This window comes from Mandrillus leucophaeus, unplaced genomic scaffold (genome assembly GCF_000951045.1).
Source record: "Mandrillus leucophaeus isolate KB7577 unplaced genomic scaffold, Mleu.le_1.0 Scaffold428, whole genome shotgun sequence".
In the NCBI taxonomy this organism is placed as follows: Eukaryota; Metazoa; Chordata; class Mammalia; order Primates; family Cercopithecidae; genus Mandrillus; species Mandrillus leucophaeus.
In genome coordinates, this window is record NW_012104565.1 from 1,765,249 (window position 1) to 1,784,714 (window position 19,466).

At 49.8% G+C, this 19,466-nt stretch overlaps 1 protein-coding gene across 1 annotated transcript in view; it reads right to left on the reverse strand.

Annotated features, from left to right (window-relative positions):
- Positions 1-16,036: 16,036 nt before the first annotated feature.
- KCNG1 (potassium channel, voltage gated modifier subfamily G, member 1) overlaps positions 16,037-19,466 on the reverse strand; it is a 25,596-nt gene continuing 22,166 nt past the window's right edge. Inside the window, exon 5 of the mRNA XM_011993229.1 lies at positions 16,037-17,177. Within this exon, the coding sequence (XP_011848619.1) occupies positions 16,410-17,177 (768 nt within the window). The 3' untranslated portion in view covers positions 16,037-16,409. The remainder of the gene's footprint in view (positions 17,178-19,466) is intronic.

The following is a 19,466-nucleotide window of genomic DNA, read 5'->3' on the forward strand; positions in this document are numbered from 1 at the left end:
GCTGGGATTACAGGCATGTGGCATCACACCTGGCTAATTTTTGTATTTTTAGTAGAGATGTTGTTTCACCATGTTGGTCAGGCTGGTCTTGAACTCCTGACCTCATGTAATCTGCCCACTTCAGCCTCCCAAAGTGCTGGGATTACAGGCATGAGCTACCGCGTCTGGCTGGGATTGGCTTCTGATTTGAGGTTGAAAGCATGAAACTATTGTGAAGAGATCCCAAGTGCCTAAGGATGGCATAGACCAGCTGTTAGAGGCGGCCCGAATGATTTTCCCCTGCTGATACGGAACGGTCCAAAAGAACATGGGGGAATGGGGATCCTTGGAGAAAACTTCTTCCAGATGCATAGGCATTTTAAGACTCCCATTTCCTTTATAGAAATGTACAAACCTAGATATTTACAAGCAGCGTCAGAGGGAAGAGCTTGGTTTTGACAAAAGGTTGTAGTTCTTGAAAGGACCAGTAGGTGGAGGTGAAGGACAAGGAACAGACACTACCTCTGCCAAGCTATCCAGGCCATTGCAGTCTAGGTGGAGCCAGCCGCTTCCTGAGTCTAGTTAGGAGTATAGGAATGCCTGTTTCTGGCACATTAACCAGTCTGGGTACACATGAACTCTAAAGCAGGGAAGTGAATGAATATGTATATAGCATGTGTTGTGGCCCAAGGAACTCTAAGGTCTTTTTTTTTTTTTGCATTTACAAGCAAATTCTTTCCTCCTTCCTGTTATCATATAAACCAGGGGTCACAAAGGGAATGTAAATGAATTAAGAAGGTGTGGGGTAAAGAAACACATGCTCTCTCCAAATGAGTTTCATTTTCTCACTTTGGGTTAGAGGAGCTCAGGGGTTCAAGACATAAGAATAGAGGAATATTTCTCTACTGTAAGAAGGATCACAGCCCTAAGCAGCCACAAGACACACTGGCTGGAGAGCAGGCAGTGACGGGGACTGGCCACAGCTGGAGGGACAGTGAGTCAAGGGACAGCCTGTGCCCATCAGCTGAGCCAGCGGGAATACAGGTCTGGTGCTGCATGGGATTCACTTTTGTTTTGAGACGGAGTTTCTCTCTTGTTGTCCAGGCTGGAGTGCAGTGGCGTGATCTTGGCTCACTGCAACCTCCGATTCCCAGGTTCAAGCAATTCTCCTGCCTCAGCCTCCTGCGTAGTTGGGATTACAGGCATGCGCTACCACGCCTGGCTAATTTTGTATTTTTAGTAGAGACAGGGTTTCTCCATGTTGGTCAGGCTGGTTTCAAACTCCCGACCTCAGGTGATCCGCCCGCCTCAGCCTCCCAAAGTGCTGGGATCACAGGCATGAGCCCTGCGCCCTGCGTTTTTTTTTTTTTTTTTTTTTTGAGACAAAATCTTGTTCTGTCACCCAAGCTAGAGTTCAGTGGTATGATCTCAGCTCACTGTAGCCTTGACTTCCTGGGCTTAAGCAATCCTCCTACCTCAGCCTCCCGAGTAGCTGGGACTACAGGTATGTGCCCCATACCAGCTTTTTTTTTTTTTTTTCTTGTAGAGATGGGGTTTTGCCGTGTTGCCCAGGCTAGTCTTGAACCCCTGAACGCAAGTGATCTGCCTGCCTTGGCCTCCCAAAGTGCTAGGATCATAGGCATGAGCCACAGCATCCAGCCCAGAGGTTCAAGTTTTACAGAGAAACTAGAAATCTAGATTTTCATATAAAAGCTTCAAGTTTTAAAATGTTGGCAACTTAGAATACAATGCATGGTCCAAATAAACCACTGTGGTTGTTAGATAATAGTATTTATAGCAATATTAATTGAATGCTATGTGCCGAGTGATACTCTAAGTGCTTTACATGCAATGACTTACTTTATAACAACTATGAGGTGAGTATTATCTTTTTTTTTTTTTCTGGAGACTGAATCTCGCTCTGTCACCCAGGCTGGAATACAGTGGCACAATCTCGGCTCACTGCAACCTCCGCTTCCTGGGTTCAAGCGATTCTCCTGTCTCAGCCTCCTGAGTAGCTGGGACTATGGGTGTGCACCACCACACCCAGCTAATTTTTTTTTTTTTTTTAAGTAGAGACAAGGTTTTGGCATGTTGGCCAAGCTGGTCTCAAACTCCTGGCCTTAGGTGACCCACCCGCCTTGGCCTCCCAAAGTGCTGGGATTATAGGCGTGAGCCACCGTGCCGGGCCGAGGTGGGCATTATCATTTGCGTGCCCATTTTACAGAGGAGGAAACTGAGGCTCCGAAAGGTGATACAGCTCTTTCTTAGCCATCTGCATTGCTGTCCTTTGAACAGACATTGCTTAGGCTGCCATGTTGACAGCCTCTGGGCTCCAGCCCCGGCAGCCTCTATTTCCTGATAGCCTTCGATTCACACATGTGGATTGCCAGTCTGGGCCCAGTGGCTTTACATTTGAGTTTCTGAACCATCCTCCTCCCCCCGCACCGCCCCAGTTCCCTGAGACCTTTGGGGTCAATGTGGGTTGGATGAGAAACGTCTGGCAGATTCAAAGCGTTCTGCTCAGTGGTTCTTGATCAGAATCTCTGGTATCAGGGCACAGGCATTCATACATTGTAAAAGCCCTCAGAAAATTCTAGCCGAGCAGATTGAGAACCACTGGGGATCTTAAGAAGGTCTTAGGGCAGCTGAGTTTGGTGAGTCCTCTGATTGCATGCTATTCACTCACTAGATTGACTGTGCGTCTTTGCAAGTGTGTACTGAGCAGGGCACAAGGTGGGCCTTGGGAGAGTGGCGGTAGTGCGAGTGGGGTTGCCAGCACAGTAGGGAGTGAGGAGGAGGCAGGGAAGAGCATCCCAGACAGCGGGACCTCAGGATGTGCACAAGTCTGGCAGCAAGAGACCCTGGAAGGTTTAGACACGAACCACGATGCCATCAGCTGCAGCTTCCCTGGATCGGGCCTCCCTGCCTCGGCATGCTCATGTGCTGATTGCAAACCTGCTGTGTGCCTGGAGCTTCCAAGAGAGAAGGGAGAGGCGGAGAAGGAGGGGGCTGGGGAGGGGAGCTGGGACCAAGCCACAGAGAACTCAAGGCCTCCCTATGCCTCTTAGACTTTGTTTTTTATTTTTATTTTTTGAGACGGGGTCAGGCTGAAGTGCGGTGGTGTGATCATGGCTCACTGCAACCTCTTGGGCTCAAGCCATCCTCCCACTTCAGCCTCTCGAGTAGCTGAGACCACAGATGTCACCACGCCCGACTAATTGTTTTTATTATTTGTAGAGAGGAATTTTCATTATGTTGCCCAGGATGGTCTCGAACTCCTGAGCTCAAGCTGTTACTGGAAAAAGAAGTCTTGATCCAGACCCCAACAAAGGGTTCTTGGATGTTGCACAGAAAGGAATTCAAGGTGAGTGGGAGAGTGCGGTGAGGGGAGAGTTTACTGAAAGCTGCTCTGTTACAGAGCAGGGTGGCCTCAGAAAGCAAGCAGAGGAATGCATCATCTTTGTTTTACGCTTTTTCCCCCCCCCTTTTTTTTTAGAGACGGAGTCTCGCTCTGCCGCCCAGGCTGGAGTACGGTGGCATGATCTCGGCTCACTGCAAGCTCCGCCTCCCGGGTTCACAGCATTCTCCTGCCTCAGCCTCCTGAGTAGCTGGGACTACAGGCGCCCGCCACCATGCCTGGCTAATTTTTTTTTTTTTTTTTGAGATGGAGTCTCGCTCTGTCACCCAGGCTGGAGTGCAGTGGCGCAATCTCGGCTCACTGCAAGCTCCTCCTCCTGGGTTCACGCCATTCTCCTGCCTCAGTCTCCCGAGTAGCTGGGACTACAGGTGCCCGCTACCACGCCCGGCTAATTTTTTGTATTTTTAGTAGAGATGGGGTTTCACCATGTTAGCCAGGATGGTCTCGAGCTCCTGACCTTGTGATCTGCCCACCTCGGCCTCCCAAAGTGCTGGGATTACAGGTGTGAGCCACCGCGCCTGGCTGCATTTCTATTTTTAAACTAAATTAATTAATTCATTATTATTATTTTAGAGACGGGGTTTCACTATGTTGCCCAGGCTGGTCTCGAACTCCTGGCCTCAAGTCATCCTCCTACCTTGGTCTCCCAAAGTGCTGAGATAGCAGGCGTGAGCCATCGTGCTCAGCCGAATCTGCATTTTTAAAAAGCTTCCAGGTAGCATAGGTGTTGTTGGTCCACAGGTCACAATTTGAGTAGCAAGAGTGGACAGCACCCTCAGACTCATTGCAAACCAGCTACTTCTGGCCATAACTAGGAGAGAGAAGTTGTGACCACCCCAAAAGCTCATCTGTATTTCCTAAGGCAAACACAAGCCAGCTTTTCCTCCACTGAACTGTCCAGGACTCAGGCTTGCAGTGAAAATCAGCGGCTGAATGTATTTTTGTTTAAAATCCACACACATTCTCTCACACTAGTTATTAAATAAATAAATAAATAAATAAATAAATAAATAAAAATAAAATCCACACACACCACACACAGCACCCATCACAGGTGCTATTTAGTTTGATTTTCAACTGCTTGGTCCGTCCTGCTTGGGTACCACGTGGTTGCATTTTGCATTTTTTTGCTTCTCCTTTTCTCTCACTGTCTTTTCACCTCGCAGCAACCTGGGTCAATGTGCAAATGAAAGACAGTCCCAGGAAAGAAGGGAACTCTTGCTGTGCAACCAGCTGGAGAGAAATTGAAACAAAAACTCACTTCCCTTCTCCCCACCCCATTCTCTCCTCAACAAGTAGAGGCAGGTTTGTTGAAATTACTGAAAGGGACAATAATGGCATTTGAGCTTCTAGGAATGTTCTTTTGGAGAGCCGGAGCACCGCCTCCAGGCTTGCTCCCTCCTGCTGCTTACGAAGGATGGCTCCAGGACTGGGCAGCTCAGCAATGGTGGAACTGGGTCAGGTATGGCTTTGGCCAGTTTCTCATCCTATCTGGGCCTCCTCTGTGAAATAGGAATAATGATTGTACCTACAGAGCTGGATATTACCTGTTCGTTCCCCAGACCCATTCTCTACCCTGAGAGACCGACTTTAGGGACTGCATCACTCAAGTGCCCTGCCTTCGGGCTTTTGGTTTAGTTTGCAACGGGAGGTACCAGCAGCAGGTGGGTGTTGGGGAATTTATTCCCTGTTCTCTCCCTGCTCTGGGCTGCAGCTGTGAGTTTCTCTCTGACTGCAGCTTGCTGATGTCTCAACAGTGCCAGGCTTGAAGGTGTGTGTCAGCTATCAATTTATTGCCTCTCAGCTCCAAAGTCACCCTTCAATATCTGCTTTGCGTAATGGACAGAGTTCCTTTTAAGCATTCGTTTACAGTGAGTGCAGTGTTAAGCTTTCTCAGTAGAGGACGCTAGAGGAACACCCCTAGGTCTCTACTGTTTTCATCCCCCATCCACTTTCAGACAATAGGCCAAGGCCTGGCCAATCAGAGCACTGCCTTCTCATAGCCTCACTGATTGGCTCAGGGATGGGCACACGGTCTAAGCTGCTCCAATCACAGTGAGTCCCAGGACTTCGGTAGGAGCTGCCCAAATGATACCTTGTGCTTTCCCATTGAACTTGAACTTGAGAAGATGCGCGGCTGGATCGCTGCAGCCCTGTTGTCAGCATGAGGGGAGAATCTTGAACTGCCAAGAATCACCACAGGGAACACAAGGGTGGAGCCAACATGGCAGAAGTTGTGAGATGGAGAGAAACTGACTTCTCATGATACAGTGTAGCTGCCCCTGAAGCTGGCAGGACCTCTGGGCTTTTCAGTTATGTGAACCTGTAGATAACCTCTCTCCAACCACCCCCTTCACCAGTGTTTTTTTTTTTTTTTTTTTTTTTTTTTTTTTTGGTGCAGAAGCCAATTTGAGTTGGATTTTCTGCTATTTGGAAACATAGTTCTACCAAATATAATGGCTTTAGGAAAGAAAAAAGAAAACAACAAAAAACATTGCTGTATTTATCCTCTTTGCCAGGCACCTTGCTACGTATCTCATTTACTCCCCTCTCCATCCTCACTTATCCCTCAGAGGAAAGTGAGCATCTCCGTTTTCCAGATGAGAAAAACAATGCTCAGAGAAGTTAAGTAACTAGCTCAAGGCCACCCAGCTAGTGTGTGGTAGGAGCAGGATCCAGGCACGGGTTGCAATGCATCATACCACTCGGTGCTGGCTGGCGGCAGAGTGGAAGCCACTTGTCCACCTGACTCAGGGATTCTGGCAGCCACGGTGGGAGAAGGCAGGGACACAATCTGTACGCCGAGTAATTGTACAGCAGTGCAGTTCCCCCACATTCCTTACCTAACTGCTAATGAAAAGATCTCCGGATTGCGGTGCTGCCAAGTCTGTTGTAGCGAAGTGTGAGAATGCATTTGTAATTAGCCACGCCTTGCAGGCAAATGAGGAATGTGTGAAAGTCCCTTGAAATGTTATACAAAATAAGGCTAAAGCATATTCCGTTATCTTATGTATGCTATTAATTGAACAGACCCTTTTCATTGTTGCTGTTGAGTTCTTGTGACGTTATTAACAATAGCTACTATTTATTGAGCACTTACTATGGCCCAGATACTTGGTGCTTTCTGTGCTGCTTTGTTTCATTTAATCTTCACATCACTCCAATAGGGATGACGTTATTGTTCCCTTTTTAAAGAGGATGAACTAGGAGTTCAGAGAGGTTCAATAACTTGCCCAGGGTCACACAGCAAGGCAATGACTTGTCATGGAATCAAATTTGAAGTTCTCTGGCTCCAAAGACCACGTTCCTTCTGTTTGTCCAAGCACGTGTCATACTTTCTGCTGCTCTAGCTTGTCTCACTCACATAATAGTATATCCCTGTTCAGTGTGCCTCCTTCAAGTGGGAGACAGGGCCCTTCTCTGTTCTTCCTGTTCCTGGAACACGGATATGACGGCTGGATCTCTCAATTTATTCTCTGTTGAAAGCAAACCACAAAATTAAGAAAATGTTGTGGATTGTCTCTTCCTAAAGACCCATGTGCTTGGCCGATGAGACTGCTAAGTCAGGTTTAAGCCACTCTTGTTGTAAAGGGTGTCTTGATAGGCCAAAAGGAAAAATGCTGAAGTCCGCAGGATCCTTCCTGGACTTCTAATTCAGATTTGGGTATGTATCAGCCAGTAAAAATTACAGAAACCCAACCCCACTAATTTAAGTAAAAAGAGAATTTATCAGATATCATGACTAAACAGTTCAAGAAAAGGGATGGCTTCGGGAACTGCTGGATCTAGGGACCTATCGTTGTCATTAGAACCTAGTTTTTTTTCTCTCTATTCCTTGATTCTGTTTCTTTTGTGTTAGCTGCATTTTCAGGGTCCCATCTCTAAACTACTCAGGTTGATTCTCCCAGAGGAAGAGAGAGAGCTTTTGCTGTTTGGGCCTATAAAAATCCCCACACCCATTTTGAGGAAGGAGTCCAAGACTGTGGTAGCTCTAAAGTGTCCTCAAGGACCCAGGCTCCCATCTTTCTGTTCTCCCACCCTTACTGCTTGTCTCTTATCCTTGTGGTCACCTAGTGGTCCAAGAGGGCTGTTGGAGATCCAGCAATCACATCTGTTTTCCAGGTACAGGAAGAAAAAAAAGGGCTATCTCTTCTCTTTTAAGGAGGCTTCTCAAAGTTCCCTACGAGACTTTGCTTACAAATTCCTGGCAGGACTTATTAATCTGTCCACACCTTGTTGTAAAGGAGACTGGAAAGTACAGTCTTTATTCCCAGTGGCAGTGTGCCTGGATAAAACTGGGGCTCTGTTACTAAGGAGGAAGGGGAAAGTAGATGGTTGGATGGGCCACTAGAGTTTCCGTCACAGTGGCCATCACCAGATACTCAGGGAATGGATGCTGGGGACAGCAACTACAGCACCCACTAAAGTTGGTAGTCAGTGTTGTGCCTGGGCCTAATAGCTCCTCCTTCATGAAATGAGTGTTGTACAAAGAGCCCTGGATTGGTCAAAATATTGGATTTTGAATTCCAGCCTCTAACTGGCTATGTAGTTGCCTAACAACACTTTTTTTTTTTTTTTTTTTTTTTTTTTTTTTTTTTTTTGAGACAGGGTGTCACTGTCGCCCAGGCTAGAGTGCAGTGGTGCAGTGGTGCAGTGGTGCACTGGTGCAATAAGGCTCACTGCAGCCTTGACCTCCCTGGGCTCAGGTGATCCTCCCACCTCAGCCTCCCCAAGGCTGGGACTACAGGTGCGCACCACCACACCTGGCTCCTTTTTATATTTTTTGTAGAGACAGGGTTTTGCCATGTTGCCCAGGCTGTTGTTCTCAAACTCCTGGCCTCAAGTGATCTGCCTGCCTCCACCTCCCAAAGTGCTGGGATTATAGGTGTGAGCCACCGTAATCCTGGGTGCTCAGCTCACTTGGCCTCCTGTGTCTGCCTTTCTCCAGCTATAAAATGGGGGTCATAATCACATCATCTGGCTATGCCTCTGGCTGCAAGCAGAGCATGCCTGACTATCAGTAGGGTGACCAACCTGGTTTTCCTATGCCTTTTCTAATTTTAGCGTGAAATAGTAAATGTAAGACGAAGCATCCTGGGAAACTCTCTTAGTCCCGGGCAAACTAAGATAGTTGGTCTCCCTAATGAGCAGTAGCTAAAATCCTAGAGACAAGCATTGTCTGGAGGTGGGCAGGATCTGGGTGAGTTCAGCAGCTCAACGTTATCTTCATGGACCCAGTAGGCTCTTTGCATCCTCAGATCCACCACCCTTAGCAGGTTAGGTTTCCTTCCTCCCACTTGCTGTCTCCAGGCACAAGTGTGACCATCCAGATACAGCTCCTGTCATCTAGGGTCAGACTCCCTGCAAATCCCCTGGCTGGGGATGTGGGTGGGGTGAGGTTTCATGTGCATGTTAGGTGAGGATTCAAGTACATGCTATGAATTGATGGAGTGCTCTTAGGAGAATCCTGTAAAGGAGGAGGGAGGCAGGATGGGGCAGGGGAAGAAGTGAAGCAAAGATGTGGTCTCAGCGGGAGCTTTGCTGCAGTCTGATCCCCAGGGAGCTCCGAGTATGAACAGAGTTGCAGACTAAGCTCTGCCTTGAGGCGGGGTCTGAAGACTTGCCCCGTTGTGGCCATCAGTCATTGCCAAGAGCTGCCCTGGCGGGGTGGAGGCGTGACTTCCCAGGCATCTCTGGATGCTTTGGTTCCTATCAGAGAAGAGGCTGCTGGGAGTTACGACAACACAGAAGGGGGCTGCTGGGTGCACCGGGCAGGATCCCCACAACTTCTTCAACCCCTGTCCTCTCTCAACAGCACCCAAGGCAGAAAGGGGTGCAAAGGTTTGCTCTTTACAAAGTTTCCCCAGCACCTAATGATCTCAGGCCAGCTTCCTCTAAGGTCTTATTGACCAAGACTGGGTCCCTTCTCACCCATAATGACTCACTGGTAAGGGGAATGGGATTACCTCGGTTGGCATAAACCTTGGGACTGGGCACACTGAAACCTGGGACAGACGAGGGGCCTGTTGGTGGGGAAGAAGGGCGAACAGCTTTCTTGCAGGCAGCCAGCAGTGTCTGCCCTCCAAGCACCAGGGTATCCAGAAGTCCCAGTGCAGATAACAATTCTGCGGACACAAGGGTTTTGTTTCCCCTCTAGATCTTTCCCTGGTCCCTGCAGGTGCGTATGTGAGAACTGCGTAAGACAGATGGGCGAGTCCTCCTGCAGAGACACTCTCCTTGCTCTTCCAGACCCTGCCCCGAGATTCTGGGCAAACACCAGTGTTGCTTTGGGCTTGTGGAGGAGGCTGATAGGTCTACTCCAAGTCTTTCCTCGAAGACTATCAATCTGAGATTTGCTTTCAGCTGAGCCTCCCAATTTAGTCTCTGTTGAAAGTCAACCACAGCTCAGCAGCTTGGATGGGATGAGATTCAATAGCAGAGGGCAACAGAACAAAGGTCTCGCTTTATTTCCACTGCCTCCCCTCCCTTCCCCACGAGGGTCTCCAGATAGGTTGGTTGAGTGCCACTGCTGAGTAATTTTTATGGCAATTGCAAAAGACCCCTCAGCTTCTAAGGTGAAGCATTTCCCATTTAATTATGTTGATGGAGAAGCAGCCTCTGTACATTTAGCAGCCATTCTGGCCCTCTGTTAAATGGACTTGTTACTACTTTGTTGAGTCTCAAGCCTATATGATTACAAATGTGGTAGAATAACGACAGCTACCAAGTAACCCAGACCGAGGAGATAGTCCTGGCAGTTTTGCTTTTTTCTTTTTTTTTCAAACCAGACCAGTTGGTGGTTTTACATTTATTTCAACAAATTGAGCTTGGGCTTTTACAGGTCATTTGGGTGAATGGCACACTCCTTTCCGAAAAGAAGTAAAAAATCTTTCAGGCTGTGTTTTGTGGTTGCAAACACAAGTCCCACTGTATCTTTTTCATACATTTGATTCAAAATACAGGGATGTTGATGGAGGACTAACTTCACACAGTGGAGGCTGTTTCACAGAAATCATTAGGTGATCTGTTGGGGGAGGAGTTGTTTGCCTGCCATAACTGTGGTGTCTGTAAATAGGCATGGATCTTAATAAAATTCATGTCACTGTATATGTGAACAAATATGGGTGATGCATGTATGTATTTTGGAATGCCCTGGATAGAACTAAGGGATTCGCAGATTCACTTAGCCTGCAAATATTTATTGAGCACCTACTATGTGCCAACCATGGAGCTGACCATTAACTGAGGAGACAAAACCAAGAACAAATAGGTATTTATTTATTTTATGTATTTACTTTTTGAGATGGAGTCTTGCTCTGTCGCCCAGGTTGGAGTGTAGTGGCACAATCTCTGCTCACTACAACCTCTGCCTCCCAGGTTCAAGTGATTCTCCTGCCTCAGCCTCCCAAGTAGCTGGGACTCCAGGTGCGCCTCATCATGCCGGCTAATTTTTGTATATTTATTAGAGATGGGGTTTCACCATCTTGGCCAGGCTGGTCTTGAACTCCTGGCCTCAAGTGATCTGCCCGCCTTGGACTCCCAAAGTGCTGGGATTACAGGCGTGAGCCACTGCCCCTGGCTGCAAATATGTGTTTAATGTGTCAGTTGATAATACGGATTTTAGACAAGGATAAAGTAGGGTAAAGGGGCTGGTGCTTTAAAATATAGGTTTGATTTTATTCAGGTTTGGTGAGGCTAACATATCTGAAGAGGATTGCTATTGAAAAGATAGTTTGCTACTCACAGTTCCCAAGAGGAGGGTGGCATGCCACACCATGGAACCGAGACACACAGGGGCACACCCAGGCCAGTTAGGAGGTGGGGAGAGTATGGGCAAGAGTGTTTACAGTAGTTTCTGTGGAGAGGAATGGGCATGGGACAGGGTGAGCAGGTTTAGGGTTGGCTGATTTGACTAATTTCAGCAGGTTCTGGACATGAGGACTTCCTTTAGCTGTCTGGTACCTGGCCCTGGAGTACTTAAGCCAGGTGGACAGTGGCCTGGAGTCTGAGAGCTCAGTAAAGGAGGCGGCTGGGGTGTGCGTTCTGGGTTCCACGGCTTGCATAGGAAAGGTGCACTCCAGGCGAGTTGCTTACTATCTCTAGGAACTGGCCAACTCTGGGAGGGGCGGTCCCTCCAGGGTCAGCAAGGTCCCAGAGGACAGAGCATCAGAATACAGAAAAAAAGACATATTTAATACACTGGGGACACGGTCGGAGTGTGGACTTTTATACAGAGCTGGGAGAAGGAGCCAGATAAGGGGACATTGGAGCAGAGACCTGAGTGAGGAAAGAGTGAGTGAGTGATGCGGGTCTGTCTTCGGGAAGGGTCCTCCAGGCAGAGGGAACAGCGAGTGCAAAGGCCCTGAGGCAGGAGAGTGCTTGGTCTGTTCAATGAATAGAGAAGAGGTCAGTGTAATCAGAAAGGAGAGACGAAGGGAGGCAAGGAGACCAGGTCGGGAGCTGGGGCTGAGAGAGACTCTGGCTTGGACTGTGAGCAAGATAGACTGTCAGGGTTGGGGTTTTGGAGTGCAGGGGTGGGACTCTGAGCAGAGGTGGAGTGTGATCAGACTTGGGTTCTAACAGGGTCCTCCTGCTGCTGTAGGGGAGAGGCAGGGGAGCAGGGAGACAGGAGGCGTCCTGCCACCATCCAGGAGGGAGAGGACGGGAGGAGGAGGAAAGTGGTAGGATTCCGGATATAGGCTAACAGGACTGGATGGGGAGCGGGTGAGGGAAGAGAGTGAGAGATAAGTATTAGTGGGAATCCTATTTCTTTTTTCAGAATGAAAACAGATGTGAGGCCATTTTAGCAAACGGTAATCTGAGTGAAAATCCTACTTTCTTTAGCTGATGTCTTTCTAGGCTTCTGCGGCCTCATCCCTCTGTCATCCCACATGTGCGGAAATATTTTATTCACTCGGTTTTCTCCCTCCACCAAATTACCAGCAACTCTAGGGCAGGGACTGAGTCCAGTTCTGGCCCCGCTGTTGTGACAGGGCCTGGTTAACAGTAGGGGCTCTGGAAATGCACCTCTGAGACCTCTCCCTGGGTGCATCCCAGCAGGGAGCTGTGTCTCTGCCCACGTGTTCCCTTGACGGCTGGTGGAATGTCCCGGTCTTCTCCACCTCTGTCTCCTCCGACTGGACTGCTGCCTCTCCCTCTCCTCCAGGTCTCCATTTAGATGCCACCTCCTCGGCAGGTCCTTCCCTCATCGCGCCATCTGAAAGTGGCCGTGCCCCACCTGGTTACTCTTTGCCAGGTCACCCTTGTGTTCACCAACATCAGAAATTGTTTTCTTCTGATCACATGTTCACTGTCTGTCTCTCTTGCCACCCCTGTGTAGTCTACACAAGGGCAAGGGCCCGGTCTCCAATGCTCGCTGCAGCATTGGAGGGGGTGTCGCCGGTACCCACCCTGATGCCTGTCAATGGGATGGGACACCTGTGCCCTGGCAGCTGTGGTATTCATGCCAAAGACCCCCACCTGTGCTTCTTTGGGGACCGGCTGAATAGAGCTATCTCGCTAGGACGTATCAGGGGTATTGGGACAAGACCAGAACAAAAGTAAGTGGAAAGACAGATCCTTTGCAGTTTTGAAAAGTTATGCATTGTGAATTTCTTGGCAGTAATTCTGATTTCTAAAAATATTACATTAAAGTGTGATTGATCTCCACTACTGATTTCTTGGGCTTTCCCTTGAATTTTGGCGCAAAGGCAAGTGCCTCACTGTTCCCGGCCCTGCTCACAGGTGAGACCTGGGAATCTGTGTTGTTAAATCAGCCTTTCTGACCTCAACTGTGAGTCCCAGAGAAGCACTGAGCTTCTGAGACATGGGGGATAAACCATGTGACCTACAAAATAAAATACATTTAGAAAGCTCTGTTTTGCTGTTTCCCCCAGAGGAGTGATGGTCCCCTGCGTGTATGGAATTAGTTGTCTGTACCAGGGTCAAAAGCAAGTCCCATTAGGGGCCTCCCATAAGGAACTGTATCCCCACACTTTGATCAGAACAGCTCTTATCCCATCTGATTTGTGGCTGTCTGCATCAGATTCCATGCGAAAAATAGGTTCCATTGCTAAAAAAGAGGTAGAAGGCCAGGCGCAGTGACTCACGCCTGTAATCCCAGCACTTTGGGAGGCCGAGGTGGGTGGATCACCTGAGGTCGGGAGTTCAAGACCAGCCTGACCAACATGGAGAAACCCCGTCTCTACTAAAAATACAAAAACTAGCCAGGCATGGTGGCGCATGCCTGTAATCCCAGCTACTCGAGAGGCTGAGGCAGGAGAATCGCTTGAACCCGGGAGGCGGAGGTTGTGGTGAACTGAGATTGCGCCATTGCACTCCAGCCTGGGCAAAAAGAGTGAAACTCCGTCTCAAAAAAGAAAGAAAAAAAAAAGAGGTAGAAAAGTCACAATCTTAGAGTTGCAGTCCTGGAAGCGGTTTGTTAGGTGTCCAGAAGCCTCCCAGCTTTGGAATTAGGGCCAATAGCCCCTAAGGCCCGCTCCAGGCATGAGGGTCAGGATCGGGAGTACATTTGTCCCTCTCTCAAGTGAGGTCTTGGGAGGTGCCCAAGTCTGTGCCTCTGCCTCAGCCACCAGGACAGGTCAGAACCTGCAAGATGATGCCAGAAACCTTGACCACTCAGGGGCCCCAGCTTCCCTGCACAACCCCAGCCTCTGTCCCTCCTCCCTCCCAGTGCTGTTGTGTTCAGGGATCTGCCCCCCACCCCACATGGCTTACTTTCTCGCTCTCCTGAATTTTAAAGGGCTCCATTTTATACTTCTTTCGGTACCATATTTCTGTCTATTTAGCATTTTCAGTGGCCTCCTGCCTCTCATAGCCCCTTTCGAGGGGAATAAAAGGTCATTCCATAAATCTCAGGCATTATTAAAGATGACGGCAGTGCACCATTACTTGACACCCACCGGGCTGGGGAAGGTAGCGCTAATTAGTCAGAAAACTTACTTTTCAGACGTGAGTCATTGGAAGCAGGTGTCAAGGGAGCCTTTAACGAGGCCCTCGTGACTCAGTTGATATTTCCACTCTGCATCACCGCGTGTATATTGTACTGAGATTGTGGTGGCCTCGCCACCAGAGACAGAGGGCAGAGGAGAGAGAGAGGAGAAGAGAAAGACAGACAGAGAGAGAGAGAGAGAGAGAGAGAGAGGAGGACGAAGAGGAGCGAGAGGGGAGAGAAAGAGAGAGAGAGAGGTGCTTGGAGGACCCAGTGTCCAATGTTAAAAATAAATGCCTTCTGTTTTTTGGCCATCTTTCCTATTTCCCTTCATTCTTTTTTTAATTAATTAATTTATTTTACTTAAAGTCAGGGTCTTGCTCTGTCGCCGAGGTTGGAATGTAGTGGCTATTCTCAGGTGCAGTCATGGTTCACTGCAGCCTCCAACTCCTGGGTTCAAGGGATTCTCCTTCCTCAGCCTCCCAAGTAGCTGGGTCTACACCACACCTGGCTAACATTCCTTCAATAAATGTTTATTGAGCACCTACAAGGTGCAGGCCCTACATGAGGTGCTGGGAGTCAATGGTGAGCCATATTGCTGAGTCCTGTAGCTAAGAAGAGGAATAAATGAGTCAATTTTGGAGGCTGATGACTGGATATAGAAGATCAAGCTGGCTAAGAGGAAAGCGGTGGTGGTGGTGCTGATGTGGATTCTTTGAGAGGTGGTCAGGGAAGGAGCCAGCCATGCAGTGTTCCACAGGAAGGGTATCCCTGGCAGAGGGATGGGCAGGTGTGAAGGTGCTGGGATGGGAATGATGTGGCTGTGTCCTTATGGGTTAGGACAAGCTTGTGACCGTGACCTGAGTGGGAAGCCCCCTCCCCACGCCTGGCACTGAGGGGCTGTATGCCAGCTGGAGTGGAATCTGCTGGACTGGCCTGGGTGCTTTCTCTACTGTGGGTCACATATGCTATATGAAGTTGGGGACCTGTTGCAGGTGGGGTCGGTGTAGGTCGCAGGTCGGGTGGGTGCTCTGTAGGTCACTGGAGTCACAGGGAGGCCTGTGGGGGCTGCAGACTGTGCTTCTCAGTCTGCCCAGGGAACTGTAGACCCCCTTTCAAAAACATCTGTCCCTGCTCTAGGTTTAGATTTATATGCAGGTATATGATGTAAAGCATTTTTTCACAGCTTAAAATAAATGCATAGAATAAAAACCCTACACGATTTTTAAAAGATAAAATGAAGTGATTTCACCTCATAGTCAACAATGCTGACAGGCCCCCTGATGACTTCTCAACTGTCAGGGGCGCCTTTGTGTGAAAGTTTGAGAAACTGGCCCTAAGGGGTGAAAGAGGTGAATAGAGGACGGAAGAGAAGGAAAAAAGGATAAAAGGGAAAAAGGAGAAAGAAAGGCCCCGGAGGTGGGGGGAGTCAAAGAGAAACAAGACAGGGAGTACAGTATTCACAAGTCATTTTCCTAAAAGTGTCTGTTCTCTCTCTTTTTCAGGCCCAGTAGGGCCCCACCGGGCCTGAACGACCCAAACACACAGGGCCCTTTACTTCCAGTCCCCACACGCTGGCTTTGCTGGGAAACCCAGCTCCCCCTTTTAAGAGAGCCCCATGGAAGGCATTCTCTCTTTTTCATCAGTTTCCTTTCCCTGGACATGATCCACATTAGAGACAGACATGTTGTTGCTGTTTGTATTTTTCTCCAGGCAGACCCATAAAGCAAGTTTTTGCTGGGCATGTGTTATTTGCATGGTGAAAAGAATAAGCCATCTCCTTACTGAGGGTAACAGACATAGGGGCTGGGGCGGGCGGGGCTGGGCTGATGACCCGGCTTCCTTTCATGGCTGCAGGCGGAGGGGCAGGGCCCCTCTGCTGATGGGCGGGTGTCCTTCCGGGGGTGTGGGAGTGAGGGTGTCCTTCCCCGGGTGCGTGGGAGTCGGTGCTGCGCCAGGACTGCACTCGGAAGCGGCCTGTCCCTGTCCAGGCGTCTGCAGTGGATGGCAATGGCTTCGGGCCACAGATGGCAGGCAGGGCAGGCGTGTCCTCTGCGCTCAGTTATTGTCTCTGGTGTCCGAGGAGGCACTTCCGAACAAGATGTCACTGTCCTGGGACACGCTCAGCTGCGACTTGGTTTTGATGAGGAACTGCGCCCTCCGGAACATCACCCTCTCCTGCTCCTGCTTGAGCTCCAGGTAGGAGCGGGAGAAGGTGTGGAAGATGGAGGTGACTGGGAAGGCCATGAGCAGGATGCCGCTCAGGATGCTGCTCAGGGCCACCACCTGGCCCGGGGTGCTCCTGGGGACCATGTCGCCATAGCCCACCGTCGTCATGGTGATGACGGCCCACCAGTAGCAGGCAGGGATGCTGGTGAACTCGGGGCTGTCGGCCATCTCGTTCTCGATGACGTAGAGCAGGGGCGCGAAGAGGGCGATGGCCACGCAGAGGAAGAGCAGCAGGAGCCCAAACTCGCGGGTGCATCGGCGGGCCGTGAGCCCCAGCGTCTGCAGCCCCAGGGAGTGGCGCGCCAGGCGCATCACGTACAGGATGCGCAGCGCCCGCAGCACGCGCAGCACCAGCCCCACCTTGTCCAGGTAGCTGTTGCCCGCGCCGGGCTTGCGGCGGCCCGCAGCGGCGCCGTCCACCAGCAGCGTGATGTAGTAGGGCAGGATGGCCACCAGGTCGATCAGCGTCAGCGGGCTCCGCAGGAAGGCGAATTTGCTGGGCGCCTGAATGAGCCGCAGGAGGAACTCTAGGGAGAACCAGCCCACGCACACCGACTCCACGATGAAGACGTTGTGGCACATCTGGGAACAGTGGCCCTGGGAGAGAGGGGAAGGGACACCGGAGGGGTCAGCGGGTCCACCAGGGAAGGAGCGCGGAAGCTCTGCCCTGTGCCCTGCTGGGTTTCCCAGGCGGAAGGTGACCTCTCCAGGTTGAGTGGCCCCAGGTCCTCTCCCTAGTTGTGCCCACTCAGGCCTGCAGCACTAAGCACCATCTCTACTCTGGCTGCTCCTCATCTCTCTCTCCAGCCCCCACCTCGGCCCTGAACTCGACCCCCAACCGGCTGCCTCCCTGACGCTCCCACCTGGCTGTCTGAGGGGCATCTCGAACTTGCCATGGGATCCTGGTTTTCTCTGCCCACTGGTGGTTTCCCTCCCTAGCTTTCGGCAATCCCATCTTTCCAATTGCTCAGGACAAAAGACCTGGCCTCATCCTTACCACCTTGTGTATAATTCCCAGGAAGTCTCTTCTTTTAAAACAGTGCGAGAATCAGACCCACGGCCCACTGCTCCCACCTGGTCGGGCAACTGTTCTTTCTTGCCTGGACAGTTGCAGTCACCTCTCCAATGGGCTCCCTCATCCCTGCAGCCCATTTTCCACACATAGCCAGAGGGATCCTGTTCCTCCTCTGCTTAGCATCCTCCATGGCTCCCAATGGACTCTGAGGGATAGTCATGTTCAGTGCCCCCATCACTGCCCCGGGCAAATTTAGGCTAAGGCTGCCTCACCGAAGCTTTCAAAAGAGGCTGGAAATGTGCAGTTTTACATGAACTCTCCTGGTGATAAATGTTGGTGATAATGTTGGTTAAATAGATAAAATGTTGATTTAAGTCCTGGTGATAATTCAATGCAAAGAAATACTCTATGGTCCACGAAAACATATTTTTACTGGGTTTGGCATGCAGGCTGCCAGCTTGCCTCTCTGGTCTGCAATATAACTGGGTGGTAAACAGTCCTTGAGTGGATTTGGGCCTCATCCTTGAAGGGGCCTTTGGCAGAGAGGAGAGGCCAGCGTGGTTCCAGCCTGGGGCATCTTGGAGGTTCTGGGTTACGGCTGAGTTCGACACGTCCCACCTGAACAATTCTGTCCCTAGGAATATGTTAGAGGCTGGAGATATGAGCTAATACCTGGTGGGGCTTTAAGGTCTTAGACCTCTGGGATGGGAAGCCCCTTCCTCTGGGAAGCCTTCCTGGAGTGTGCCCCACTAAGTAGCTCCAGCATTGTCAGTGGGCCTGCCACACAGAGCCTCCTTGGCTTGTGTCTCATGCTTATGGTGACGGGGGGTGGCGCCACTAATCCATCCCAACCCCAATAGACTTGAAGCTCCTTGAGGTTGGAAGACTTGTCCTGGTCACCCTGTCTCCCCTGTAGTGCCTGCATACAGTAGGCACTCAAATGTGTGCACAAGGAGCAAGTGAAGCAGTGAATCCCACTCTGGGCCCCAAAATGAAGTTGAAGAACAGCATTTTCACTGAATCCTTAAAAAGTCAAGGTATTATTATTTTTTCAAAAAGCAAGTATCAGAAGTCGAACAAAACAGTGGCTTTATTAGTATTTTCCTGATAAAATCACGATCAAAGATGTTGGAGCTGAGAAGAAACTTATACTAGGTATAGCAATTTCCAGACAGGTCTCAAATGGTGAGCATTTTCCCTTTTCTTTCTTTTTCTTCTTGACCGTAATCCTTAAGAGAGGACTTTCTACACACTCGCTATGCACCACTTCTAATCCCTTCATGTGGTGTGGACTCACTCAGCCCAATCACTTCTTTTTTTTTTTTTTTTGCTCTTGTTGCCCAGGCTGGAGTACAGTGGTGCAATCTTGGCTCACCACAACCTCTGCTTCCCAGGTTCAAGCGATTATCCTGCCTCAGCCTCCCGAGTACCTGGGATTATAGGCATGTGCCACCATGTCTGGCTAATTTTGTATTTTTAGTAGAGACTGGGTTTCTCCATGTTGGTCAGGCTGGTCTCCAACTCCCGACCTCAAGTGATCTGCCTGCCTCAGCCTCCCAAAGTGCTGGGATTACAGTTGTGAGTCACTGCACCCGGCCCCAATCACTTCTAATCACTTCATGTGAACTCACTGAATCCTTGCAACACTGTGAGGTGGGCCTGTTCATACCCCCACTGGACAGGTGAGAAATCAGAGGCTCAAAGAGGTTAAGTAACTTGCCCACAGCTACTACCCACCTAGAGAAGAGAAAGCAGGATTTGAATTCAGGCTATCTGGCTCTAGCCCTGACCTCATCATCACTACCCCTCATGCTTATTAAAAGTTAATTTTACCAGCTGGGTGTGATGGCAGTTGCCTGTAGTCCCAGCTA